Raw genomic sequence first — 23837 nt, forward strand, 5'->3', positions numbered from 1 at the left:
TTAGCGGTGTAAATGAAGTCGTAAGCTTGGCCATGCTGGCGAGGGTAAAAGTAAGCTTCTGTAATTTGCCTTCATCGCCGGAACAAGGCGTCTGCGTTAAAAATAAGTTGAGATATCTCAACATAAAATAAGACCAAGCTTTAAGCTCTCTCGGAAATCCCTCTTTCAACTATATTGCGCATTCAATTTGAAATAGTTAGAAATCTAAACTTTCCTTCTTCACTTCACGTAATACGCGCGTTTGAAAATCCCTTGTATTCTTATCAAAACACGTGCATGCGCAGTGTTTGACCGCTGTGTTTAAATTGGCTGCTATTAGCTGTTTACCTCAATCAATAAAATTTACTTCAAGTACAAATTAGCACTTAAGTCATATCCCATGGCAAACGTGAAGACATCGGCTATATTACTGTTTTCAATACATTAAAGGGACTCGACTTCGACTTTTTAAGTAAAGAAATAAGCAGTATATTTAGATATACTGCTATTTCTAGGCCCGATAATCAATTGAAAATATTCTCGCTGTATTTTAGTCAATTCTGAATTAAATAAAACTTTATGAAACGACTTGAAAGAAATATAGGGGAAAGTTTGGGACAGTTAATCGCTCGGAAATGGTAAACATAGAATCAAAATCACTTGGAGACAACTGAAAAATAACCAGGAACAAGTTGATTATAAAACGACCCATTTTAACTAATATTTTTAAAATTCGATGGTTTTTTTTCATTCAATATTCCTTTTTCCCCGTTAGCATATAATTTCAAACGGTGAACCTGAAAGAGAACTTTGTACTAACCGTTCTTGCTTCAATTTTGTTCCTTGCACTTTCTTATAATAACAAACGTGAGAGTATGATCATGCGCGCGCATATCTTTTCTAAGATTATGAATTGATCTAATCATGATAATGTGAGGTAGCATTAAAAATATTTTTACAAATTTATGGTTAGCTTTTCCATTGCCTTCCCTTTAGTTGTTAAGATGTGAAAAAAATACAAGTTTTGAACTGAAAGTAGCAGTACGATCTGGTAAAACTCGAGATGGTCTAACTCCATGGACAGCAAAGTGCTTGTCTGATTGTCTGCTTCATTGCTTGTCTTACTTCACTTATCCTCCAGCAGTAAAGAAACGGGTTTAACGTCGAGTTAAAGTAAACCAAGACATCGGCTATTCCCCATAGGATGACCAAGTGCGATGAATGTGTTTTGTTACTATGTGCAATCGCGGTCACCACGATAAAGAATGGTGCAAAACAAACAACTAATGCTAACTGCACCCACAGTGCACTATACACTGCTTTTCTGTATTGAGCTATGTTCAGTACATTTAGTTGGCTCGGCTGTTGTTGAACGGGATCTTCTGCCTGAACCTGATGATATCTGAGAGTGCGAAAAATCTTTGTGTATGATGCAAGTGAAATAAGCAGGCAAAGTGGTGTAGTTATGAGACGGTGCAAAATAATTATACGGTCATCAAGTAAAGCCCATAAAGAAGAGACAATAGCCAAAATCCAGATGGTAGCTACAATGATATATGTGCGCTTCAAAGTTACAATTTGTTTGTACCTCAGCCCCAACAATAGGGCGAGAAGTCTGTCCACGCTTATAGCCGTCATCGTCAACAATGACAATGCAGACCCCATGATGTAGAGTGCTTCAAATGCGTATCGACAAAGGCTCCAGTGTTCCTGAACTAAGGACACCCAATAAGTAGCATAGAGAGGCTGGGCAACAAGACCAACCAACAGGTCAGTTGTTGCTAGAGAACAATACAAGAGTTTGGACGGTCGGTGGAGGGAAGATTCCTTGTGAAGGGCAACAGCGATGAAAGAATTCGTAACGAATGCTGTGATGGAGAGGAGAATGTGCATTGCTGAGAAAAAAGTAAATATTTCATGTAATCCACCTCCCAAAGATGGGGTGCATGACAGTTCTACAATTGTTTTCGTCTGTGTTCCACCCCTAGTGAAGTTTGTTGTCGACATTGTTCTGTAATTGTTTCCTTTTTCTTGTACTGAGGCAACTGGCAACGAGAAATATTTCGCTTAAACAGCCCAAGCTGTGCAACGATGAGTGAAACTTCCTTCAGTACACACATAGAGATTTCCTCATCAGCGTTTGCTTGTTCAAAGTGCGTAAACAAATTGTCTGTTGTGCCAAAGAGTTGATTGCTTTTTTCCGGAACCCCTCAGATTTAAGCTTCTTTTTAATATTAGAATTCATTAACATTTTAATGGTTTGATGCAAAATTTTATACAGATGATATGGACACTTTACTAGCTCCCTATCGATGAAAGATCTTAGGAAACGTGACCAAAATAGGAACAAATGAGCTTTAAGAGTCAAACGTACAGACAGACATCTTTGATACTATCAGTATTTCACAATTATTTTAAACGTCGTCTTCTCGGGTAGAAATTCACCTTTAGCTGAGTGGAGAAGATGGAGTCTTACGTTTAATCTCGGAAAATTGGAAGTTTTGGAAAGAATTAATTAAGAAAAGGAAAGTGTTTATTTAAATCCATACACCCCCTTACACAATGTTTGTTATTATCAATGACATTTTCAAACATTCATAAGCAATGTGGATATTTTTCTAATGACAAAACAAATTCAAGTTGACAACTGTTTATAACAAGGACAAGAGAGTTGCCAGGAGATGCTGTGATGGGAGGAGAAAGTACACCGCAGAGAAGGAAATGGCTGTTTGATGCCGGCAACTCATTAGCCAGAAAGGTTGAAAGGCCACTTTCCAAACCTGGTGTTCGTTTGTGTTACAGCTAGCCTCCTATAAAATTAGTTGTCGCCATGCAGTTCAATATACGGTCGTTTCCTTTTACCCGCTAGTTACCTGTATTTGCAACGACAGATGTTTCCTATCAAAAGCACCTGGCCGGTCACGATCACTCAAACCCTTTTTTCTCAAGGCCCGGCCACACGCACGCAACATTTCAACGCAGCATCTTGCAACATTATTATTATTAACCAGACATCTTGACCGAACAAGCTTGTTCAAGAAATGATTTATGATATAGGAAACATTTCGCTTCAAGATTGAAGCCCACATTCCTCCAAAATTAAATCATTTACAATTCCAATACTCAATTCTGTCACAAGAGAAGCCGATTTCCTCCCACAGTTGCATTAAATATAACTCTTTGTCAATTTCTTTGTAACGAGTAATTCTCTCACTGATATGTTATTCCGTCGATAAACTCTAAAAGTTCCTTTTATAGATACAAAAGTTTTATGTTACTGGACCATGAAGGATAGAAACATTGCCTCTCGCGGGAAAATTTTCCCGCAAATTATCTTCCATGAAAAGCGAGGCAGGAGGTTTTTCCAGTTTCTCATATATTCCTTTGCATTAAAGATCCGACAAACGTTCAGTATCCAGAAGCATCATGAAGCTATGAAATATAGATAGGAGTGAAACCCGAAAAGGATCTAGCTCCACGGACAGCAAAGAGCTTGTCTTATTGTCTGCTTCACAGCTTGTCTCTCTTCTCTAATCTTCCAGCAGGAAAGTAACGGATTTAATGTAGAGTTAAATTAAATTAAGCCAGAAGACGACTAAGTGCAATGAATATGTGTTACTTTGGCTGATCAAAGTTTCTATTATAAAATATGTTAAATAACAAACGACTAATGCAAACTGCACCCACAGTGCACTGTACACCGCTTTTCTGTATTTCACCATATTCAATGCATTTGGTTGGCTCAGCTGTTGTTGGACATGATGTTGAACTTCAGCCTGATGATGACTGAGAGTACGAAAAATCTTTGTGTACGAGATGATTGAGATTAGCAGAAATAGTGATATGCTTATACGGCCAAGCCATAAGGCTATACGGTAATTTAAAATACAGCACAAATCAGTTAAACTTGATAAAACCCAAAAGGCAGCTAGCATGATAAACATGCGTTCCAAAGTTACAGTTTGTCTGTATCTCAGTCCCAACAATAGGGCTAGAAGCCTGTCCACGCTTATGGTCGTCATCGTCAATAAAGAAACTCCGCAAAATGTATAGCTTATTGTGAAGGTGGCGTCGCTTGCGTATCGACAAAGACTCCAGTTTTCGTTAGCCAAGGACATAAAATAAGTAGCCATCATAGGCTGGCTAAAAATACCAACCAGTAGGTCAGTTGTTGCCAGACAACGACACAAGAGTTTGGACGGTGGGTGAAGGGAAGATTCCTTTTGAAGGGCAACAAGGATAAGAGAATTCCCAAGATTTGTTGTAATGGAGAGGATAATGTAAACTGCAGCTGAGAAATAGATTGACTGTGGTTGTAATCCACCTGCCAAAGAAAGGGAGCACCGAAGATCTTTAACGCGTTTGTCTGTGCTTCATCTTTGGCTAGATTTGTTTCCGCCATCATTCTGTAGTCGTTTTGGTCTTTCCTTCAGGTTACGTGTGTTTGCAACATGAAATGTTGCGTCTTGAGAGCAACTGCCCAGCCTAGAAATCACTTAAACTGCGTTGATCACTGAAACTGAATAATCATATGAATAATCATATGAATAATTATATGAATCATCATGTGAATCATCAAATGAAAACGTTTTCAATCGCGTTTACACGTTTGAAATGCTCGGGAATATTGTCATTTGTGTCCAAAAAAAAAATGGTGAACCATTTACATGATTTACATGGATCTTCTGATCATTTTACAAAGTTTGTCTTTCACAAACGATTGATCCTTAAAAGAGAACTTTACGAGAAACAGCGATAATCAGGTTTGGTTTTAGTAAAGTAAAACGTTTTAAAAAACGCCATGCACCGCAAATTGTTATTTGGTTAGAAATCCTTGATTCATATTTCTCACGTCAGGATTTTTGATAAAAACGAAATCTCGAGTCAATATTTAGTTCTACCTTGGTGATATGTTTCTCAGTTCGATCGCCATCAGGAGATGCCTGTATAATTTCCCTTTGCTATTTCTGCAGCTTTCTTTGTGAAATGGTTATGATAATCTAATGTTGGGTAATGATAAACACCCTCAAAATAATAACAATCCTTTCTCGTCGCCTGTGATCTAGATGATCTCTTTATTTGCACAAAAAAGCTTAGCCTTTAATCCTTTCCGGGTTTTTATTGTTCAAACAATGTTATCGATGAGCTTCTTAGAAGTCAGTGAATCCATCGGCACCGTTTCGACTATATCTACCAATAAATGCTATAAATATAAGTCTTCTCCACTTCTACGAAATATTTTGCCATCAAACAGAAAAATGGAAATTTTTACTAGCTTCAGGAAAGACTACAGGAGACCACAGAATCTCGAAAGTTAATATATTTCACTGGGATTTTATCTATTGACACTTAGACCCAGTTCTTTAAACAAAGTTCAGTCGTTGTTTGACAAAACTGCGTTCTAAGCCATCTTCAATTTAGCTGAACCTTTTATCTTGGTATATATTTTTGTGAATAGTATCTAGAAGGTCGAGATCTAATAAAGGAAGGACATTTATTATGATTAATCTACCCTCTTGTAAAGAACACCTGCTTTTCACTGCTCGCGTAAAACCACGGTTTGGGTTAGACCTTGTGTAAATAACCGGCCTTAAATTTTTGATGAAACATACCATTTATTTTGGACTTTTTCGCTCAAAATTACGATTTCTTGTCTTTAACAAGACTTAATTTGAACGGCTCGTACGGCAATATCGTGTCAAAGTCATGCGCTTTATTTCATGTAGTGCGGTTAAAAATTTGAAATTATTTCACCACCCGTAAGAGAAGAACTTAAAAGTCACTCCTTCACTACCCTTTCGGAATCAATTTTATCCTATACATGTACTTTCTTATCACTAAGATAGTAAAACACTAAGTAAAATCAAACTAGCGTCCCGTTTTTTGCCCTACTTTGCGTGGACGGCATTTTTTATGTCGATCAAATCATAGGTTGTTGTATTCAAAATAACTGCCGTCGTATGAAACTTACTTGTCCCAAGTATTGCCGTTAGTGATACGACTCTCTGTCCTTTAGCTATGCGTACACTTGGAAATAAAGTTTATCCACAGAAGCCGCGATTGAAATCATTGGTTGTTAATAAGATAAGGAATTTTTTTCGTATCAAGCCGACTGTAGTCAAACGCCTCCCTCAATTAAGATGAATACCATTCTCCAATTCGTACGATATCATTAACGTGTAGTTTCCATGATTTTGCTTTATCATGCGCAAAATGAGCCATGTTGATCTATGGTGAGAATATCTAAAAGCTTTGTACAGCGACTTCATTAAGCTTCTTACTTCTTCCTATTCAATGATATATCTGGCAGTTGGCGTTATCTAATAGCATCGTCACGTTACTTACTCGCTTGAAACAACTAAAAAAGAGTATAATGGAAGATCTAACCTCGTGGACAGCAAAGCGCTTGTCTGATTGTCTTCTTAACTGCTCTTCTTACTTCACTAATCTTCCAGCAGTAAAGAAACGGATTTAGTAAAGAAACGGAATAGCGAGTACCAGGGTACTCGCTATTCCAAGAGCGACGACTAAATGTGATGAATTTCCTTTTATATGAGCCATCACAATTCCCACTAAAATCACTGGCACATAACAAGCAAGTAACACTAACTGCACCCACAGTGCACTGTACACTGCCTTTCTGTATCGCGCCATGTTCAATGCATTTGGTTGGCTCGGCTGTTGTTGAACATGACTTTGTATCTGAGCGTGATGACGGCGAAGAGCACAGAAAATCTTAGCATATGAAGCAATCGAGATTAATAGGCAACATGAGATGACAATTCGACCAAACCAAGGCGCTATACGAGAATCTAACACGTTGCATAGAGTAGCGACAAAGGTTACAATACAAAGAGTAGCGACAATGATATATGTGCGCTTCAAAGTTACAATTTGTTTGTATCTCAGCCCCAACAGGGGGAGAAGTCTGTCCACGCTCATGGCTGCCATTGTCAACAAAGACAGAAGAGATAATCCATACCCTGAAATGGAGGCTGCTACCCATGCAAATCGACAAAGTCTCCACTCTTCGAAAACAACCGACATCCAAAGAGTAGCAGTGAGAGGTTGGCTTACAAGAACAACTAACAGATCACTTGTTGCCAGACAACGGTACAAGAGTTTGGACGGCGGATGGAGGGAAGACACCTTGTGAAGTGCAACGAAGATCAGAGAATTCCCAAGAAATGCTGTCAGGGAAAAGAAAATGATGATTGCTGACAGACGCAATGAGTATTGTTCAAATTCGCCAGCCAAAGATGAGGAACATACAAGTTCTTCAAATGTGTTCACTTGCGTTCCATCTCCCATTGAATTTGCTGCCGCACTGAGAGCACCTGCGCAGCGTTGATCACTTAAACTTTATTTTTTTTTTAAAAATAACCATATGAAAACTTTTTCAGTCGCGTGTAGTCGTTTGAAATGTTTGGAAATACAGTCATTTGTGTCCAAAAAATGGTGAACCATTTTTCTTAAAGCCTTACTTTTGCCTCAGCTATGATTTATCAAAACGCGATAAGAACAAAACATCTGCGAATGTTAATATTTTATGGCGCGATGGACAATCCTTCGTTACTCAGACGAGCAAGAGCTGTCAATTTCTTCACAAGAGTCACATTAAATATAACTCTTTGTAAACTTCTTTGTAACGGGTAATTCTTTCACGTTATTCCATCGATAAACTCTAGAAGCTCCCTCCAAAGATGAAATAGTTTTTTTTTTACAACGACTTTTCCTTCAAATTATCTTTGTTAAATAGGAGAGGCAGGATGTTTGTCCCCTAACAGTGTTAAGCGTCACAACTACACCACATGTATATTCAACTTGTTAGGTTCAATCTTTGAATGACTTTGCGCAAAGAGGTAAAATTAAAATAAAATATTGTGCTTTTTTTTTCATCCCACAGTTTAAGGCAAAAACTAGCCTTACTAAGGAAAAGTGACGTTGATAGCCGCATTAATGAGTAAGTGTTGTTTAAATTATGATCAGCTTCTGGAAACCAAATTTGAATGGAAGGCGAAACGTCAATCAGTTGGAGACAACTTGAATGCTGACTGTGGACTTCTAACATAAAATCAGGGGCAAAAATAATTTAGTTTCTCGACACCACTGTCGTTCACTGAGTTCAAAAGCTTATGACAACAAGAGGACTCTGTAAGAACCATTTGCAGTCAATTTCATTTCACATATGCACGGCTGAGAAAAAAGTAAATCTTCGATGTAATCCACCACCAAAAGATGGGGCGCATAATATTTCGTTTAAATAGCACACGCCGAGCGACGATGACTGAAACTTCCTTCCATAAACACATAAAGACTTCCTCATCATCGTTTGCTCATTCAAAGTGCGTAAGCAAATTGTCTGTTGTGCCAAAGAGTTGATTTCTTTTTTCCGGAACCTGTGACGAGCCTCTTGTATGAAATAGCAGTAAGAGGCAAATAGAGAGACATCTGTGATACCATTTTTTCACAAGTCGAAAAAGAATCCTTTTTCAGCTGATCGACCGTTGGAACCTGTGGACCTGTTCAAGAAGAAAACGGCTTTGAATGGAACATGAACTCGATAGACTGGAAAAACGTAAAATGATAAAAAAATGTAAAAATAATAAAAATAAAGTATAACTAATCAGATCGTATGAAAGTGAGAGTCATGTGAAGTGCTCGAGAAGTATTTTAGTAATGTTAGGGTATGTGTATACGAAGTATGCTGAGTTTTTGGGAGATTTCTTCTCCAAGTCTATTAAGTATATTTTGGTTGCCTTTGGCCTCGCACCAGCTGCAGGCATTGTAATCAACAACGTATGAATAACTGGGTTTAGTTTCTAAGGAAATTGTGGTGCCGCGTCGATGAGGGGTACAACGAGATAATTTGGTTTTATAATCCAACTGCACAAGGTAGAGTTTAAATAATGCGAATATATGTATATACCACATGTATACAGTTGGTTATTTTGTACTGTAAAAAAACCTGTTTAACCGGTCGGCTACGCACGCTGCGCTTCTCTATCCACTTAGCTTTTCCCGCCTTATGAGAAATGAACAGAAAGACATGGCGAACAAAAAGCAGTTAGATCATAAATAACCTACTAGACTATTCATTGGTTTGTAGTATTGCCTAGTACTTTCACTCCTTGTTTGAATTTGACGAGCCTGTGGGTAAAGTCAAAATACGGCACACCTCATAAAAATATTCAGGTATGCCGATATTAACGTGATATTTTCCTCCGTTTGAAGGTCATGCTCTTTTTCTGTTTCAAAAATGAAAACATTAGGTACACAAAGTGTCCCATCTCAACCCGCCCATGCTACGTATACCTATGTTCTTATAGATGATGTCATGGATCAGGGGACTGTGCACAAAGAATAACATTAACCAGAAATCTTGGGCTCATTTAATAAGTGTGGTGGTTTGTGGTCTTCGCGAGAGCCTCGTTGATTAAGGTCGAGATTTATCGGGACATGAAAGTTTCGCATTTCATTTTTTGTATTATTTTTAATTCAAACGTGTTTTTACGACTCCTTTACGCGCAACGAACACGCCTAACAACTCACGTTCCATCACGTACCATAAAAACAACGTCCAAAGTCCATTAGAAGATACCCAATCATTGCACTACGTGAACATTAGGCAATTTTTCACGCGCTTGAATTGTATTCCATCAACCAAATTCGCATCTACGCGCACCCGTGTATTATTCACTATCTATGACTCATTTCCTCGGGAAAGTTCACAATGCGTCATCAACTTTTGGTTTTCCTGAGAATGTCACGCAATGGTAAAAACATCATTATGGTCATGAAACAAAAAGTGAGTCATTTGCATCATTTTGGTGGCAGCGAGAAATTTTTAACGCTCGCCATCCCCAGCTTGAAGCGTTGCTTCTAGGTTATCGCGAGCTAAATTTCAGAGGAATAAAATCAAATATTCCTACGTCGTGAGACCACTAGGAAAAGAGTACTCTCTCGACACCGTTCGTGTTATAAGTCACCTTCTGAAGAACTCATCCAAATAACTTCGGTCTTGCAAAATTTTACAAACTTAACAGGTTCTTAAGGACGAATTCAACGCTCCATCGCTGACGAAACGTCGTTTTAAGGTAAGCTCTGAAACAATTAATTTGACCAAGAGGATTTTTGTCTCACCCACTCGCAGTGTTCCATCAATAACATTGCCAGTTTGCATTAACAAATAAAAACTTTTTACATTGTAAAATATAGACAATCCGGTATGAGGCGTTGGGTCTTGGTTTCATATAGGTCTTTCAGCAAAGTGAGCCGGCAACAACACACTAGACCATATGATCCCAGACAAGAGCAAGTTATGAAAATGTTATCGATTATTGATTATAAACTACCGTCTACGTGTTACATCCTGTTCGCATTATAGAAATTGAAAGAGGAAGCAGTTGTCACAAACACACGTTTCGAGGGTAAGATGTAAAACGCTCCTTGCTTATTAAATGATAAAAAAATTTGGCAGGTATTTTAAGTCAGAGAAAATTTTAAGGCGACAAATCAAAATACGAATTCTTTAACACATCATTTGACCTCTTTTGAAAAAATGTAGATTATATTAAGAACACAGCGTAACTGAATATTTATCAGCACACCTGTAGAAAATGAAAATAAGCTGAAATCCAGCTCACACATAGATTTTGGAATAAATGATGTCTTCTTTGCCCTTTTTTTTTGTCCTACATAAATTAACGAGTGAACCACATGCTCCTCGTTCTTGTTCGTCATAACTCGAGTCGGAAATTGGACGAAAATTTGAAATGAGATTGCCTAATTGCATTTGCTCGTTCCACATAAAATCATGAGTGCTACCCGTTGGTGATTTTCATTGAAGGCATTCTGGGTGGCGAATATTTATCTATAAGTTTAGTTTGAAATGACAGAAAGAAATAGATCCTGAACGATCTCGGCAGGAAAATTTTGAAGATCCGTAAAGATCTTGGAAAGAAAATTAAAGATCTTGGAAAGAAAATAAAAGACCCCTGAAGATCTTGATAAGAAAATGAAAGATCCTTGAAGATTTTGAACATTTATTTTTTATCCCACACATTTCTTTATAATTGTTTCTTGGCCAAGGCTGGAGAGGTCAAGTATGATCGATATCTCGGATTTCTGGTAATGGAAAACTACCTTGTTGTCTCAAATAGAGTGAATTAATACTTAGAAACGAAATTACCATCAGAAAAGCAAGTAGAAGGAGGCAGTAGGGGAGGGGGTGTGCAGATTTTTGGGATATGTATATTTCTTTTTATTTTTCTTCCCTGACCTAGTCTACTGATTACAAATTTTACCTCGCCAATTAAATTCCATTTTGCTAAATTAAACTTCGCTCCATCACGTTTCATTTCCTTGTAAACAACCTGCATTTAATCACGTATTCTAATCGCAATGTCTAACCCTACTGGAAAAAATTCACACTAACTAGTGCTACCGATAGTGAACTTTTAACGCAATTCTCCCGCGTTTTGACTTTTTCTACGAATAAACTCGGCTTTTAACTACCTTGAACTTAATCGAATCGCATGTTTATTCCTTTCAAACAACCTGCATTTTATAAAGTATTTCACACACAGTGGGCAAAGGCCAGATAGGCAACAACCAATCAAGGAGCCCTCTCTCAAATATTATCCTTTTCTCTTGTGAAATGTATCTTCATTGGTCGAGATCGCAATATATCTTTGGTTAGGGTCTATTGGAGATACAACAGAGTTTCAGTTTAATTTTCGTAATAGAATTACGTGGAATTATATTTTTCAGGCATCTAACTGTAGACGAATAATTTTGATTTTCTCTCTGGTAGAGGAACGGCAGTAAGCGTGGTCTCTTTCGCAACTATTATTTGGTCTCATCCCGCTACGCGCTCTCTCTCCGTCGGGGAATAGATGGCGTTGTGTGACGAGACCAAACAACTGCTGCGAAGGAGAAAACAGTAAGCGTGGCACCAATCCATTTTATTTTTGCTTAGAAGTATTTAGACAATAGAGAAAATAGACCACAAGATACCTGTGTGAGTTAAGCTAAATTATGTTTTTTCTCTCTTTCTCTTAAGGTGAAGTAATGCAATATTTTCGATCTTTTATAAAGTTATGCTCTTTTTCTGTTACAAAAATAAAAACATTAGGTACACAAAGTGTCCCATCTCATCCCACCCGGTCAAAAAAAAAATAAATCTTGCATGCTACGCATGCCTATGTTTTTACTTGGAAGCCAGAAAATTCCCAATAAACTAGTTTAGTGCAAGTGACATTAATGCATGAGTATCACCTTGCTTTCGTGAGCTGTACTGAGAAATATTGGCACTATGACATTTCTATACTGCCGTAACCTTGGGCCAATATTCCCTAGTAAAGACTCGTGCTCGGATGGTTAGTAAGAAGTTAGTACTGGCTTTCGAAAATGTGATCTACACTGTACATGTATCTAAGGCTATTTTGAATTCCAGAACAATTGATTTCCTTGTGCCTCTACATTTCTTGAAATTTTTTGTACGTGAAGACAGCCAGCAAGGATTTTATGATATTTGAAAAACAACTAGTCTGGATTATCAGGATAGTTAAAGTTATCATCAAAGACAAATCAATTCTGAGCACAAAACAGAGTAAACATGAAATGATTGCAAAAACAATTCGTTTAATATACATATACTGGTAAACCACAAACATCAGCACCTGTACCAAATTGAAATCCATATCAACATACATCAGCATGCATTAGTGTATATATTTCATTGTTTTTCCTGTCATAAGTGTCCAACTAACAGCCAGCTGCACACATATGGATGTCGGTTCAATTGGAGGAAATTGAATAAAAAACTTACACATTTTGTAAGTTATGACCAGTTATCCCTGTTTAAAAATCAGCTAAGAGAATTTTACTTTGGTTTTGCAAAAGTTGTTTCTTATGAAAAAGAATTCACCATAAACTCTCCCCTCTTGTGGAGACATGATGGCCTTATGATTAGTGAGGTGGAGTCAGAGTCAAGAGATCTGCATTTGTAACCTGGCCAGGTCATGTGTTTTGTTTTTGTGCAAAATAATTTACTCTCATAATACCCCTCTCCACCCAGGAGTATAAATGGGTAGCAGAAATTAGTCAGGGGAACCTGATGAAATGACAGGAGGGAAGAGGCAGGGGGGAGGAGGGGGGGGGGTAACCATGGGGTGGACTGTCATCCTTTCTAGGGAGGAGTAGTAATACCTAGTCGCTTCATGTGAGGAATCCAGGACTATAAGCTCAGGGTCTGGATGGGCCACTGCTTAAATACAGACTTTACCTAACTACCTACTACAGCCTCTAGTTTAAATAATTTCAATTGCTTCTGTTACAAATTATACGAACTTGCAACATACAGATGATGATTTTTTGCCCAATTTATCTCAGTCAATTAGGACTGTCTTTTATAAATCTTGAAATTTTCAAAAATCCAGACAGAGGCGGAGTTTTCTATACTAATGTCTGAGCACTTTGTAGGCTTCCCGCAATCTGGCGGGACGTGTAATTAAGCACACAGTGGTAAAGGGCCCTTCGGCAGTAGCTACAAGACGCTGACAAAAACTTTTTCTCTTCACCGAAAATCATATCAAAATTTTTCTTTGCTAAATTTCAAGTGTGCTGCACGTATCAGCACCCCCCGGGGAACCCCTATAGATAAGAGGGCGAGGATGCGCGCCGGAATTTCGAAAGTGACCCCTATAAAATTATAAAAGGTACCTGAGTCTTATCTGTGTGGGAGTGGCAACAACAGATATCTACCCCTACAAAGTATCAATTTAAACTAAAAAAAATTGAAAAATCCCAAAACTGAAAACTTCTTTATCGATGTGCTCTAGAGGCTCAAGTCAGATCATTAAAATCGTCCTAGTGCTTACTAAATGCTTATTTCAGGTATTTTATCGAGCGAAAAACATCTTAAAAGGTACCAGCTAGGTCTCTGGCAGTCCTTTAAAGTTGGAGACACCATAAAAAGGTACCAGATCACTGATTTTGACCCCTGAAAGGTACGACAAGCATCCTCACCCATTTTTGATCGCCTCCTTCCCCCACCTCCCCCACCAACCCTGTCAGCACCTAAAAACAAAAGATGTGATTTGCCAACTACGAGCTGTCAGTCTCATACCTCGTAAAATTCACGTAAAGTGGTTATTTACTCATAAAAACTTTAGGCACTGATCTGTCAGATTTTTAGATGAACTCGTTCTTGAACAAAACTCATCCCGATATCATGTTAAATGCCCCAAAGAGTTTTTATTCCCAGAGCATCATGCTTTTTTCCCTGCCAGAACACTATAAATTTCATCGCGTTGAAACAACAACCCGCTTTGAACTGCTACGCTGCCACTGAAACAGCGATTAGTGGCCACAAAAGTAACATACTGTCATATTGTCAATTCAACATAAACAAAAATCTTCATACAGAGTAAATATTCATTTGTGTTGGTATCAATTATTGCGTGACTAGCTTCTAATATAACTGGGATAGGAGAAAAACACAACGGAAAAGCTGAGCTCCCGGCAAAAAGTAATACCCAAGCGTAATATAATGACCGAAACAGTTATTGGTCTTATAAAATCATAAATAAACTAGGTAAGAGTGTTGCGTTAGATTTTTTTACAAATTGTAGTGATTTATGCCTCGATATGTCAATAAAAGGTGGCGACAAGTGGGCACACCATGTATATTTCATAGTCGCTAGCAAGTAAATTTTGCCGGACTTTGAGTTCGTCTCACAATAGAACAACACAATTGCACAAGAAAATTTTTACAGTAATTTTATAACCATCCTTTTTTCTTTTAAAAGCTAGAAGCTCAGTAGATTTTGTCATATCGGTCGTTGTTAAAACTGTCTTTGTTTTGATGCTACTTTTCGACATAGAAAAAGTATGTCGGACAAAAATAGTTACCAAAAAATAAATATTTCTTTGCCATCCTCAATAATGTCAGTGGATTAAGTTTAGTTGATAAAACAAAGGATTATGCCGACAGAAATACCGGAGGTCAAGTAAATTCGTTACATGAGGTGACACAACTCGGGCAATATTCAGAGTGAAAATTTACATATTTGAGCGGTCCAACCGAAAAAAAAATTTCTCAAAAACTAAAATGTATTTTCACAAAAAAAATTACACCACAATTATTAGGACATATTGGGCTACAAAATATGAAAGTAGGAGAGAAAACAAATTTGGGTGACTTGCCGCCGTTTGTCTGATGCATGTTGACATTAGCTCTTAATTGGCGTCTGATTTTGTGTCTATGTATCCCTCCCATTCTCAGAAGGGAAAAAATATTTATTTTGCAACTGGGTAATATGTTGAGCTGATGTTTATAACCATTTTCAATCACCTTTTTTTCAGACTAGGATGACATAAAAGAACAACTTTGTACAAAGCATCAGTCTTCTTACAGTTGCTATGGCTACAGGAAGAAGTTCAATTAAAGTTCCATGTGAAAATGAAGACTTACCTGACAAAGAAAATGCACCAGATTTTGACGAGGACACTTTACGAGGTGAGCTAGGTTCAACTTCGGCTTCAGTAATTGTTAGGACAATTTCTATTCGATCAGGATCAGTTTCAAGAATGCAAGCAGATGTGGAAAAGGATATATACAGCGTATGACCACTTTAAAGGATATTTGGCCAATCATGACTCTCTTCTATGATTACAATATGCTGTTCATTGAGAAGATCTACGACCACAGACTTTGACACCTATTTTTAATTTTTTTTTCGAATTATTTTATTTTTTCTTTGCAGCCACAGCTAATGTTTATAGAAATGAGGGTAATGAGGCCTTCAAGAAAGGAGATTTCATCAATGCTATTCATTTTTACACCAAAGGAATAAAAATGAACTGCAACGAGAAAGAACTGAAGGCCAAACTGTACAACAACAGGGCTATTGCACATTCTAAACTTGGTAAGATGATGAGAGCTTTAATATCCATTTTTTTCTATTTTGAAGCTATTGAGTTGTCAGAAGTAGTTTTCTGAAAAAGGTGACAATTTTGAATGCATGCCTGGAAAAATTTAGATTTTATCTTTCCCTCTCAAATATACAAAGAAGTAACCTCTTACCCCAGATATCAACGAGCATCACAAGTTTTTCTCAAAATTATAGTAATGGTAGTTGGTTTGCAACATGTATGGCTAATCAGAGATATTTATTTCAATAACAGGAAATCACCAGGATTCACTAAGGGATGCAGAAGCAGCCATTGAGTTAAATCCAACTTTCCTTAAGGCAATTGTGAGAGGTTAGATATGTTAGCTGTACAATAATAATAATAATAATAATAATAATAAAAAAAGAACTCAACACTCTAAGGTTAAATGAGGTTAAATAGAGTTCAATCTTGTCTCAATGGACTTTAATTAAGAGGTCGAGACCACCCTGATGTACATTTGAATCCAGCTCTTGACTGCTACGCCATTACTCTCCATTAATCATGATGAGAGTATTATTTTGAACGGGATGAAGAACTCAATGCGGAATGCAGAGCAAAATTTCAGCATGAATATTTTAGTTCCTTAAGTTCAATGAGTCACAGGTGTCAGATATGTTAAGAGCGTGTCCACGAGAGCACCGGGCAGTCGTGCTACATGCCATCTCACCGATTTCAATGAAACTTTGCCAGTTTAAAGGGTCTACCCCAAAACTCAAACGACAAACTGGTTTCTGTTTTGGTTTTTTTTCCGGAGGGAGATAGACCACCCCCCGGTTTTTCTTGGTTTTCACCAGGGAAATCGCTTTAAATAGGTAAAATGTATGAAGCTCTCACTGCGATGGTATTTAACTGATTACTTTGAAAATTTGCAAACATAATTTTACATTCATAGTTAATGTCTGCTGCTAGTATCAGTCAGTTTGATGGACGGCTTGTCAATTAACAGAGGCAAATATACGACTGTGTTTTTAGACTTTTCGATTCATCTAAATATTTTACAACTTTGAGGTCAAATATCTCCCGTTGCCAGAAAGCTGCAACAATGATCTTAATTACCCTTTATAACCCATCATTTCATCTCTGAAAATCATCAAAAAAATCTTTGGGCACTATCGTATTTTTGTCTTGGATGCCTTTTAAAATCTGCGACTGTGACAAGTTTCTCTCGACTACACCTGTCACGCAATTCTTGCTCTAGGCGGTCACTTGACAAAATAAACCTACATTTTTTAGCTCTTTATACAAGATGATTGATCAAGAAAGGTGAAAATTGTGAAAAACTTTCGAGAAAAACTTTCGCGATACATGTAGACGAAAAATCAATGGGAAAATCGTAGCGTTTCTTTCTTCGGTCGTTTATTACTTTGAATATTTGCTAAAATGAGCAGATATGGCTTTTGTACGGCACAAAACATTCATAAGTCTATAATTTGATTGCATTTTAGGAGATTTTAAAGTCACATGCTGCGTGTTGGCTGATATTACTACATGTTCTAGTGTGCTACAACTTCGGCTTTCACAGACGAGAAATTATGCGCTCTCGCTCGAGAGCAAATGTAAATTGTTCCTTCGGACTAAAAACTGTGCTTCTATCCCGAAAATAAAATTAAACTAGACCCTGTGAGCAGGGTGACTGGGATACCTGGATGGTACTGGATCCTTGGAATCAAGTGTAGTGATACTACGGGTGTCGGACTAGTATACTGAAATAGTGCGCTCAAGTCTGGCCAAGGGCATACACCTATTTTAAAACATAGGCATGCTATGCATGCAAGAGTTACTTTTTTGTAGGGTGGGTGGATTACTTGAAACATTAGGAGTGATGTCTACATTCTTACAAAAGGAGAGAAGAATATTAATGTGGGAAAGAACGAAAATGTCGAATTACCTCACTCACAGGTATTTTGTGGTAGATTATGTGTTTTTTGCAAATAAATGTAACCAAAAATAAACTGTATTGGTGCCACGGATACCTGTTAGCACAAAATACAGACAGCAGACTGTAGACCGGATACAAAATATAGACTGCAGACTGCAGACTGCAGAGTGGGTACAAAATGCAGACTAAGAATCTGAAGAGTTTTTACATCTGGTATATAATAATATGTCATCTTACAGCTTACCGAGCGTCACGCAATCGCTTTTCTGCGATCCGCCTTCACGATTATTTGCACTATTGTGGAATATTCCTGGCTCATTTCTTGAGGAAAAATCGATCGAAATATTATTTCAAACTTTCAATATAGTCTTCTTACTTTGCGCGCGAGTTGGTTGGTGTGATGTCTGTACAGATTTTACCAACGTAATAAAAGTAGTTGACGTGAATAACGGTGATGGTTAAGCAAGCTTAAAACGACAGAAATCGTCAGAAAATACAACGGATACACAGGGTATGAGTAAGTTTTATTGATTTTACGAGAAAAATGTTCATATTTCGAAATATGTATCGTTATAAATCGACCATACTTCGTTCCCTATACTATTCCTTATAACGTGCAGTTCCTCTCGTAACTTAACACCAAGTCACACAACGCGTGACGCATTCATGAATTATCGTTGGTTTTTTCTCGAGACGTGAGCTTGGGCCGCCTGTGACAAGACAATTGCGTAGACAATATTTAACATAATAACATTATACACAAAAAAACACAGGGTTTTGGATCACATATTTATTAAAAAAGAATATCCATACAACTACAATGAAAACAAACATAAGATTCACCTTTCTGATCGTGAAATTAATACCATTCGTACTGTCATCGTAGCTACGTTCCTTGCCATCAAGTGAATCCAACATGTCGTCTTTCTTCACAAGCAGTCTGCATCCATTATAGTTATGTTCTTCAGTCTCACGGTAGTAGTGTTGTTCAATAGATTGCATAGAGTATATGCAGTTTGGTTTCAGATTTCAGATTTTGCTTTTTACAACAAGTGAACGTTTTTCAACTAAGACATTGGCATACTTAGCATACAAGGCATTCAAGGCTTTCATGGCTTTCAAGCGTTCGCGACTCAATCCGTTCCAAAATTACCGCTCAATAACATCTTTCAGTGTGGATTAGCCGCGATTAATACGACTTGTATATGCGTCTGTAAGTATTTTGCGCGTTTGCGCCATAATGCTCCAGGAGACCGCAATCCAAATACATTAAAATACAAAATAACCGACCAAAGAGTTTTATAAGCAAAATCTCGTGATTCGTCATGTGACCCGGCCCTGTCCTTGCAAGACAACGTCAATCATCATCAAGATAACACGCGTGATCAGCAAGTGAACACCTTCATTGGATCATAGTTAGTTGTCATGGTGTTGAGGGATAACACGCGTGATCAGCATGTGAACACCTTCATTGGATCATCGTTAGTTGTCATGGTGTTGAGGGATAACACGCATGATCAGTATGTGAACACCTCATTGGATCACAGTTAGTTGTCATGGTGTTGAGGGCCCAATGACCTCTGGGTACTATTGCGCAATTTTTCCATTTTGTGGCGGAGGAAAAAAAAAAAAACGACAAAAAAACAAAGGCATTTTATGACTGGGCTACCACAGGTATCCCAGTAAATAGTGTTGACGTTGTCACTTACCGCCATCGAACATTTACATACAGAACTCCGCTATGCTAACATCTGTTGTCTGACCCAAAGACTCTCCGTAGGAATTATTCAAGTGCTTTGTTCATGCTGTCTGCTAGATAACAATTTCAGAATAATCTGCAGATCTCTAAGATTATTTGCCTGCTTCGATCGTAAAATATCTGCATATTTTTTTCAAGCATTCTATTACCACATATAAATCTACATCTCTCTAGATCGAGTGTGCGTGACTTGTAAAATTTTTAAATAAGAATGAGCCAGCAGTAATTTGACGAGTAGCCTTCCTGCAAATTTCCCTTGATGAAATCCCAAGATATAGCCAGTTGTTTTCGTGAGCAAAGACAATAAATATGAGAGAAAAGTGAGATGCAAATTTTGCAAGGTCTCTCCTTATCTTCTGCCTTGTTCGGTCAGTTTCGAATTCTGAAGCTAGATCATTGGCATCAGCCTCTCCGTCCTCATTCATATTTACAGAGGGGAACCTCATCAAGAAACCAATTTTTGTTACGGCAGATAACCGGCTGAAGTATCGAGCGATTTGCTGCTGTATCAATCGGTCAGTCTTAGACAACATTTCTGGCTGGTGTCGTCTCTTAAACTCTCTCGATATTTGGGAAATCACATTAGAGGCGGTTGCCTTACTAGTTTCCTCCCTTGCCCAGCACACGTCTAGGAGATAATTCCCTGCTTTCTGAGAAAAGGTGGCTGTTTTTCGTGTTTTTCCAGCTCACCCAAAGTCCACTTGGCTAGTTAGGGTTGTTCGTCAGAATTTTGAGGTCCGACCTCGAACATAGCCGTCCCCATGGCTAGAAATTGAAGACATCATGGCGGCTAAGCATGCGCATAAAAGACAAATTACGGAGTTTAAATATGGCGGCTGCATAAGGCTTTCCGTGGGAAAATTTTGAAAATCAGACACAGTAATTTTCTGAAAGCGTGTACTAAAAATGCCTTCGTCTGAAATGTATTAGAAGAGTGTCCAGATCACTCACCATTGTTCTCAAACTCTCACGATTTCGCTACGATCTGCCCCAGTCGAAGAAACTTTAAACCTTTTTGGTGCCCTAAGTGTCTTAAAATGGCTTATGTTGGTCAGCTAAAGCTTTTCCTGCAGCCACAACAAGGGTTGTTTTGTCAATTGCCCACGTCTGTTAGATCTTTTCGAAAGCCGACCTTCTAATTGAAGGCTATTTAAAGTTATAAAAGTGTGAATCCACGCTGCCAAACGACTTCCATAAGTCCAAAAAATTTTTTTTCTTATCGGTCTTGTTCCCAGTAGAGACGTTGACTCAAAAACTAAAATTATAAGATCTGAAAACATATCAAAGAACTCTTCGATCGTCATTTTGTATAAACATAGTAACCTAGCCTGTTATGGACAATACCGCTACAGGGCAGTTACTGAAGGCTCAAAGATTGACATAGATTGCAGCATTGGCGCGAAAATAATTTGACTTGAAAAACAAAATAGTAAGCTTCTTACTTGGACAAGATTTTAACAGCTTCTTAAGCAATATCTCGGAAAGAAAATAATAAAGAAGTTATCAGCGCTGCAAAATGTCTGATACACCTCCATTTGATTCATTTTTAAAATGGAAGTTGAGGATTGAAAGTCCCTCTTTAGCCTATGCTGCTCGTGTTGCGTCCGCGACATCAGCCGCTGACTGACCTCGATTTCTAGCCATGCCTATAGAATGGCAAGCCGGTCTAAGTCTATTTCCTTTTGATCTTATCCTAGGCGGAATTTTTTTGTCGGCTTCACTGTGTTTGTCTTTGTCAGGGTACATTTGGATGGCAGCCAATGACGGAAACGTCTTGATACACCCTTTTTTTAGCAAGAATATCTCGCTTTCTTGTTCCGTCTATGTCGGATTGGGTATAGTTCTCGCGATGACCCGCTTTCAGAAATCTGTGCACGTTGCTGATAACCACCCGCTTCTACGACTAGTTTTCTGAAGGATTCAAATGTGATGAGCCTAGTGGGACCCTGAGGTGCTTCAAACTGTGCCAGTTGGTCTGCGCTTTAAACTTGTCGCAGTTCTTAAGTCAGAGGGAGGATCGCCCACCTCTATCTATGTGAGCGCCTCTACAGTACCTGCGTATCCCTAGCAATCATATGATATAAAGTTCATCTCAGTCACAAATCACCAGTGAGGAAAACTGATGTTCAGATAAGCGCTCTTCTTGCCTTTCTTCCTTATTCATTGTCGACTCTAAGATAGCAGCTACAGTAGGCGTTCTATTTAGGTTTACAGTCACCTTGCCGCCACCAGAAAGACTCGCCACCAGCTTTGATTTCTTCTGCCATCTGCAGATTCATCTCTCTCTCACTTTATGTCTCCGATTTTTATGAGGAGGAAGCTGGCATTTACGAACCCGAAGGTCTGAATCCCACACCAAGTTGTGCACGATATTTGAGGTACATCGTGAAATCGCGGCCTTCGTAATCTCCAAATAAGCCAATACGCGCTAGAATAAGCTCCATCTCGGACGAAACGCATGTTTGGGATACATCGACGTCTCTCAAATGTTTTTTTTTTTTTTTAAGCTGTATACCCACGAATTTAGAGGTATGAGCTGTTGCCGTCCCTGGCCAGCGCGAGAAAAGTAACATTTGGTTCCACAGTTAGTTGCAAATGAACAAGACAACTGCACCATCTTGACTTTATCAATTCGAGTGTTAGATTGAATTGAGGGCTTTTTAGACACTCGATTTCTTATATGGCATCACTATGAAAACGTAATACAACTGATACACCTACACTACATAGGATTAACAATGTCTGTTGCGCTGTTGCGAGAAGGAGGAAAATATTCCCGGAAGTGTACGCTCTTTTTAAAAAGAGTTTCAGAGACGTTTCAGAGATGTCTATCTTTGATCGGCTGTCACAAAAAAAATGACCCCAATGATTTACCTAAATTGGTACTTACGGTATCAAATCATTGACTATGACAGGGTGAGCTTAGTTTTTCTGTCAAGGTCGACTTGACTTCACATTAAAAGCATTTTTTAACGGAACAAACTAGTGAACACCACTGCACGAACTGAGAAAGTAAAAACTAGTATTTATCTCTCACGCGTTTTGTCTGACAATAGTAGACTTCATCAAGGATTTTTTCAAGTAGGGTAAATAAGGTTGCTCATATACAAATAGTAAATAAGTTGTCTCTTTACTATTGAAGTCGATAGGATACGCCAGTTACGCCTACGGTGTTATACATGCGTGACATTTTCCGGATGTTATATGTACGAGTACGTGACCCATTTAAGGGTCACAGATTTAGTGTAAATATTTCACTCCTCAACATCACCCAATGTCTCTAGTTTACAGAGGTCTTAGAACGTTTCATTATATGGAGTTGCCTTCTGCGGGTAGAATGCTACAAGCGAATTTCTCAGGCGTAATTGCCTTTGATTTCTCAATTGATGTTGTCGCTAACACAGTTTTTGGGAGTCACGAGACAAAAAAACTTATCAGAACCTAGTTTCATGTTCTAATGGAAATAAATAGCAAATAAAAACACATTTTCTCGAGAAATAAAGTCCCAAATGACGGGGGTTCTCTGAAACAAATAGTGATAGAAAAAGATTTCAGTTCTGGTCAATATTGACTTTTCATGGCCTACTTGCAAATCTGAGGGAAAGTGCTGAGGGAATAAAAAAAACATAAATGTGTGATAATGCAAGCAAGAGAATGAAAATACAAATAAAGAAAAAGGAGAAAACATAGGAACCCGTGTTGCAGCGTGCAGATATCTTTTGAACCAGACCTACACACATAAGCCCGACAACAGCCAGAGAAACTCGAAAGAGTCCTGTATATGAACTAGCTCGCACGTGCACGCAGGAAAGGCCATGACAATCAGCGAAAATAATAGCAGATGATATTTGCAGTCAAAAAGCAGGAAAATAAGATAACAGAAGGATTAGAAACTTCCTAGAAGTGTCTTCTTGAAAAAAAAGATGAACAATTTTTACTTCTCATAAAAGGTCACGCAGTGACCCTACAAATACTATTCCTATACGTGGAATTTCTTGATGGTGGAAAGTGGAAAAAACATTTTCCAGTCTTATTTTCTGGAAACATGGCGTAGTTAATGAATTTATGGGGCTATTGATATTTCCTAACAAATAAGGGGAGCAGAGTTTCCCGTCATTCACGGTATGGAAAAGCCGAAGTTGTTACACTCGGGAACTTGTACGTCAACAAGCAGGCGACATGTGACTTTAAAATCTCCTCTCCTGTTACAGTTTCCTTTTTGTAAACTGTGCGATAATGATAATAGACGATCAGAGTATA

At 38.2% G+C, this 23837-nt stretch overlaps 2 protein-coding genes across 4 annotated transcripts in view; one reads left to right on the plus strand and one right to left on the minus strand.

Moving 5' to 3' along the window:
- The window catches only part of LOC131791484 (tetratricopeptide repeat protein 28), an 88536-nt gene that overhangs the window by 58307 nt on the left and 6392 nt on the right, over window positions 1-23837 (plus strand). For 2 of the 3 annotated variants that reach the window (XM_066158962.1, XM_066158961.1), the window contains exons 3-4: window positions 15750-15911; window positions 16171-16248. In XM_066158962.1, coding sequence (XP_066015059.1) covers window positions 15750-15911; window positions 16171-16248 — 240 coding nt within the window. Of the gene's footprint in view, window positions 1-9817; window positions 10077-15348; window positions 15503-15749; window positions 15912-16170; window positions 16249-23837 lie in introns of those variants that run through there. The other variant, XM_066158963.1, reaches the window with a different exon arrangement.
- LOC131776870 (melanocyte-stimulating hormone receptor-like) lies at window positions 1043-1986 on the minus strand. Its single transcript, XM_059093074.2, has one exon. The coding sequence runs from the start codon at window positions 1984-1986 to the stop codon at window positions 1048-1050; it is 939 nt and encodes a 312-aa protein (XP_058949057.2). The 3' UTR covers window positions 1043-1047.

The sequence above is a fragment of the Pocillopora verrucosa genome, chromosome 12 (assembly GCF_036669915.1).
Source record: "Pocillopora verrucosa isolate sample1 chromosome 12, ASM3666991v2, whole genome shotgun sequence".
In the NCBI taxonomy this organism is placed as follows: Eukaryota; Metazoa; Cnidaria; class Anthozoa; order Scleractinia; family Pocilloporidae; genus Pocillopora; species Pocillopora verrucosa.

What these genes read in the sequence shown, in the direction of transcription:
- LOC131776870 (XM_059093074.2), bottom strand. Translation starts at nt 1,986, where the DNA reads ATGTCGACAACAAACTTCACTAGGGGTGGAACACAGACGAAAACAATT.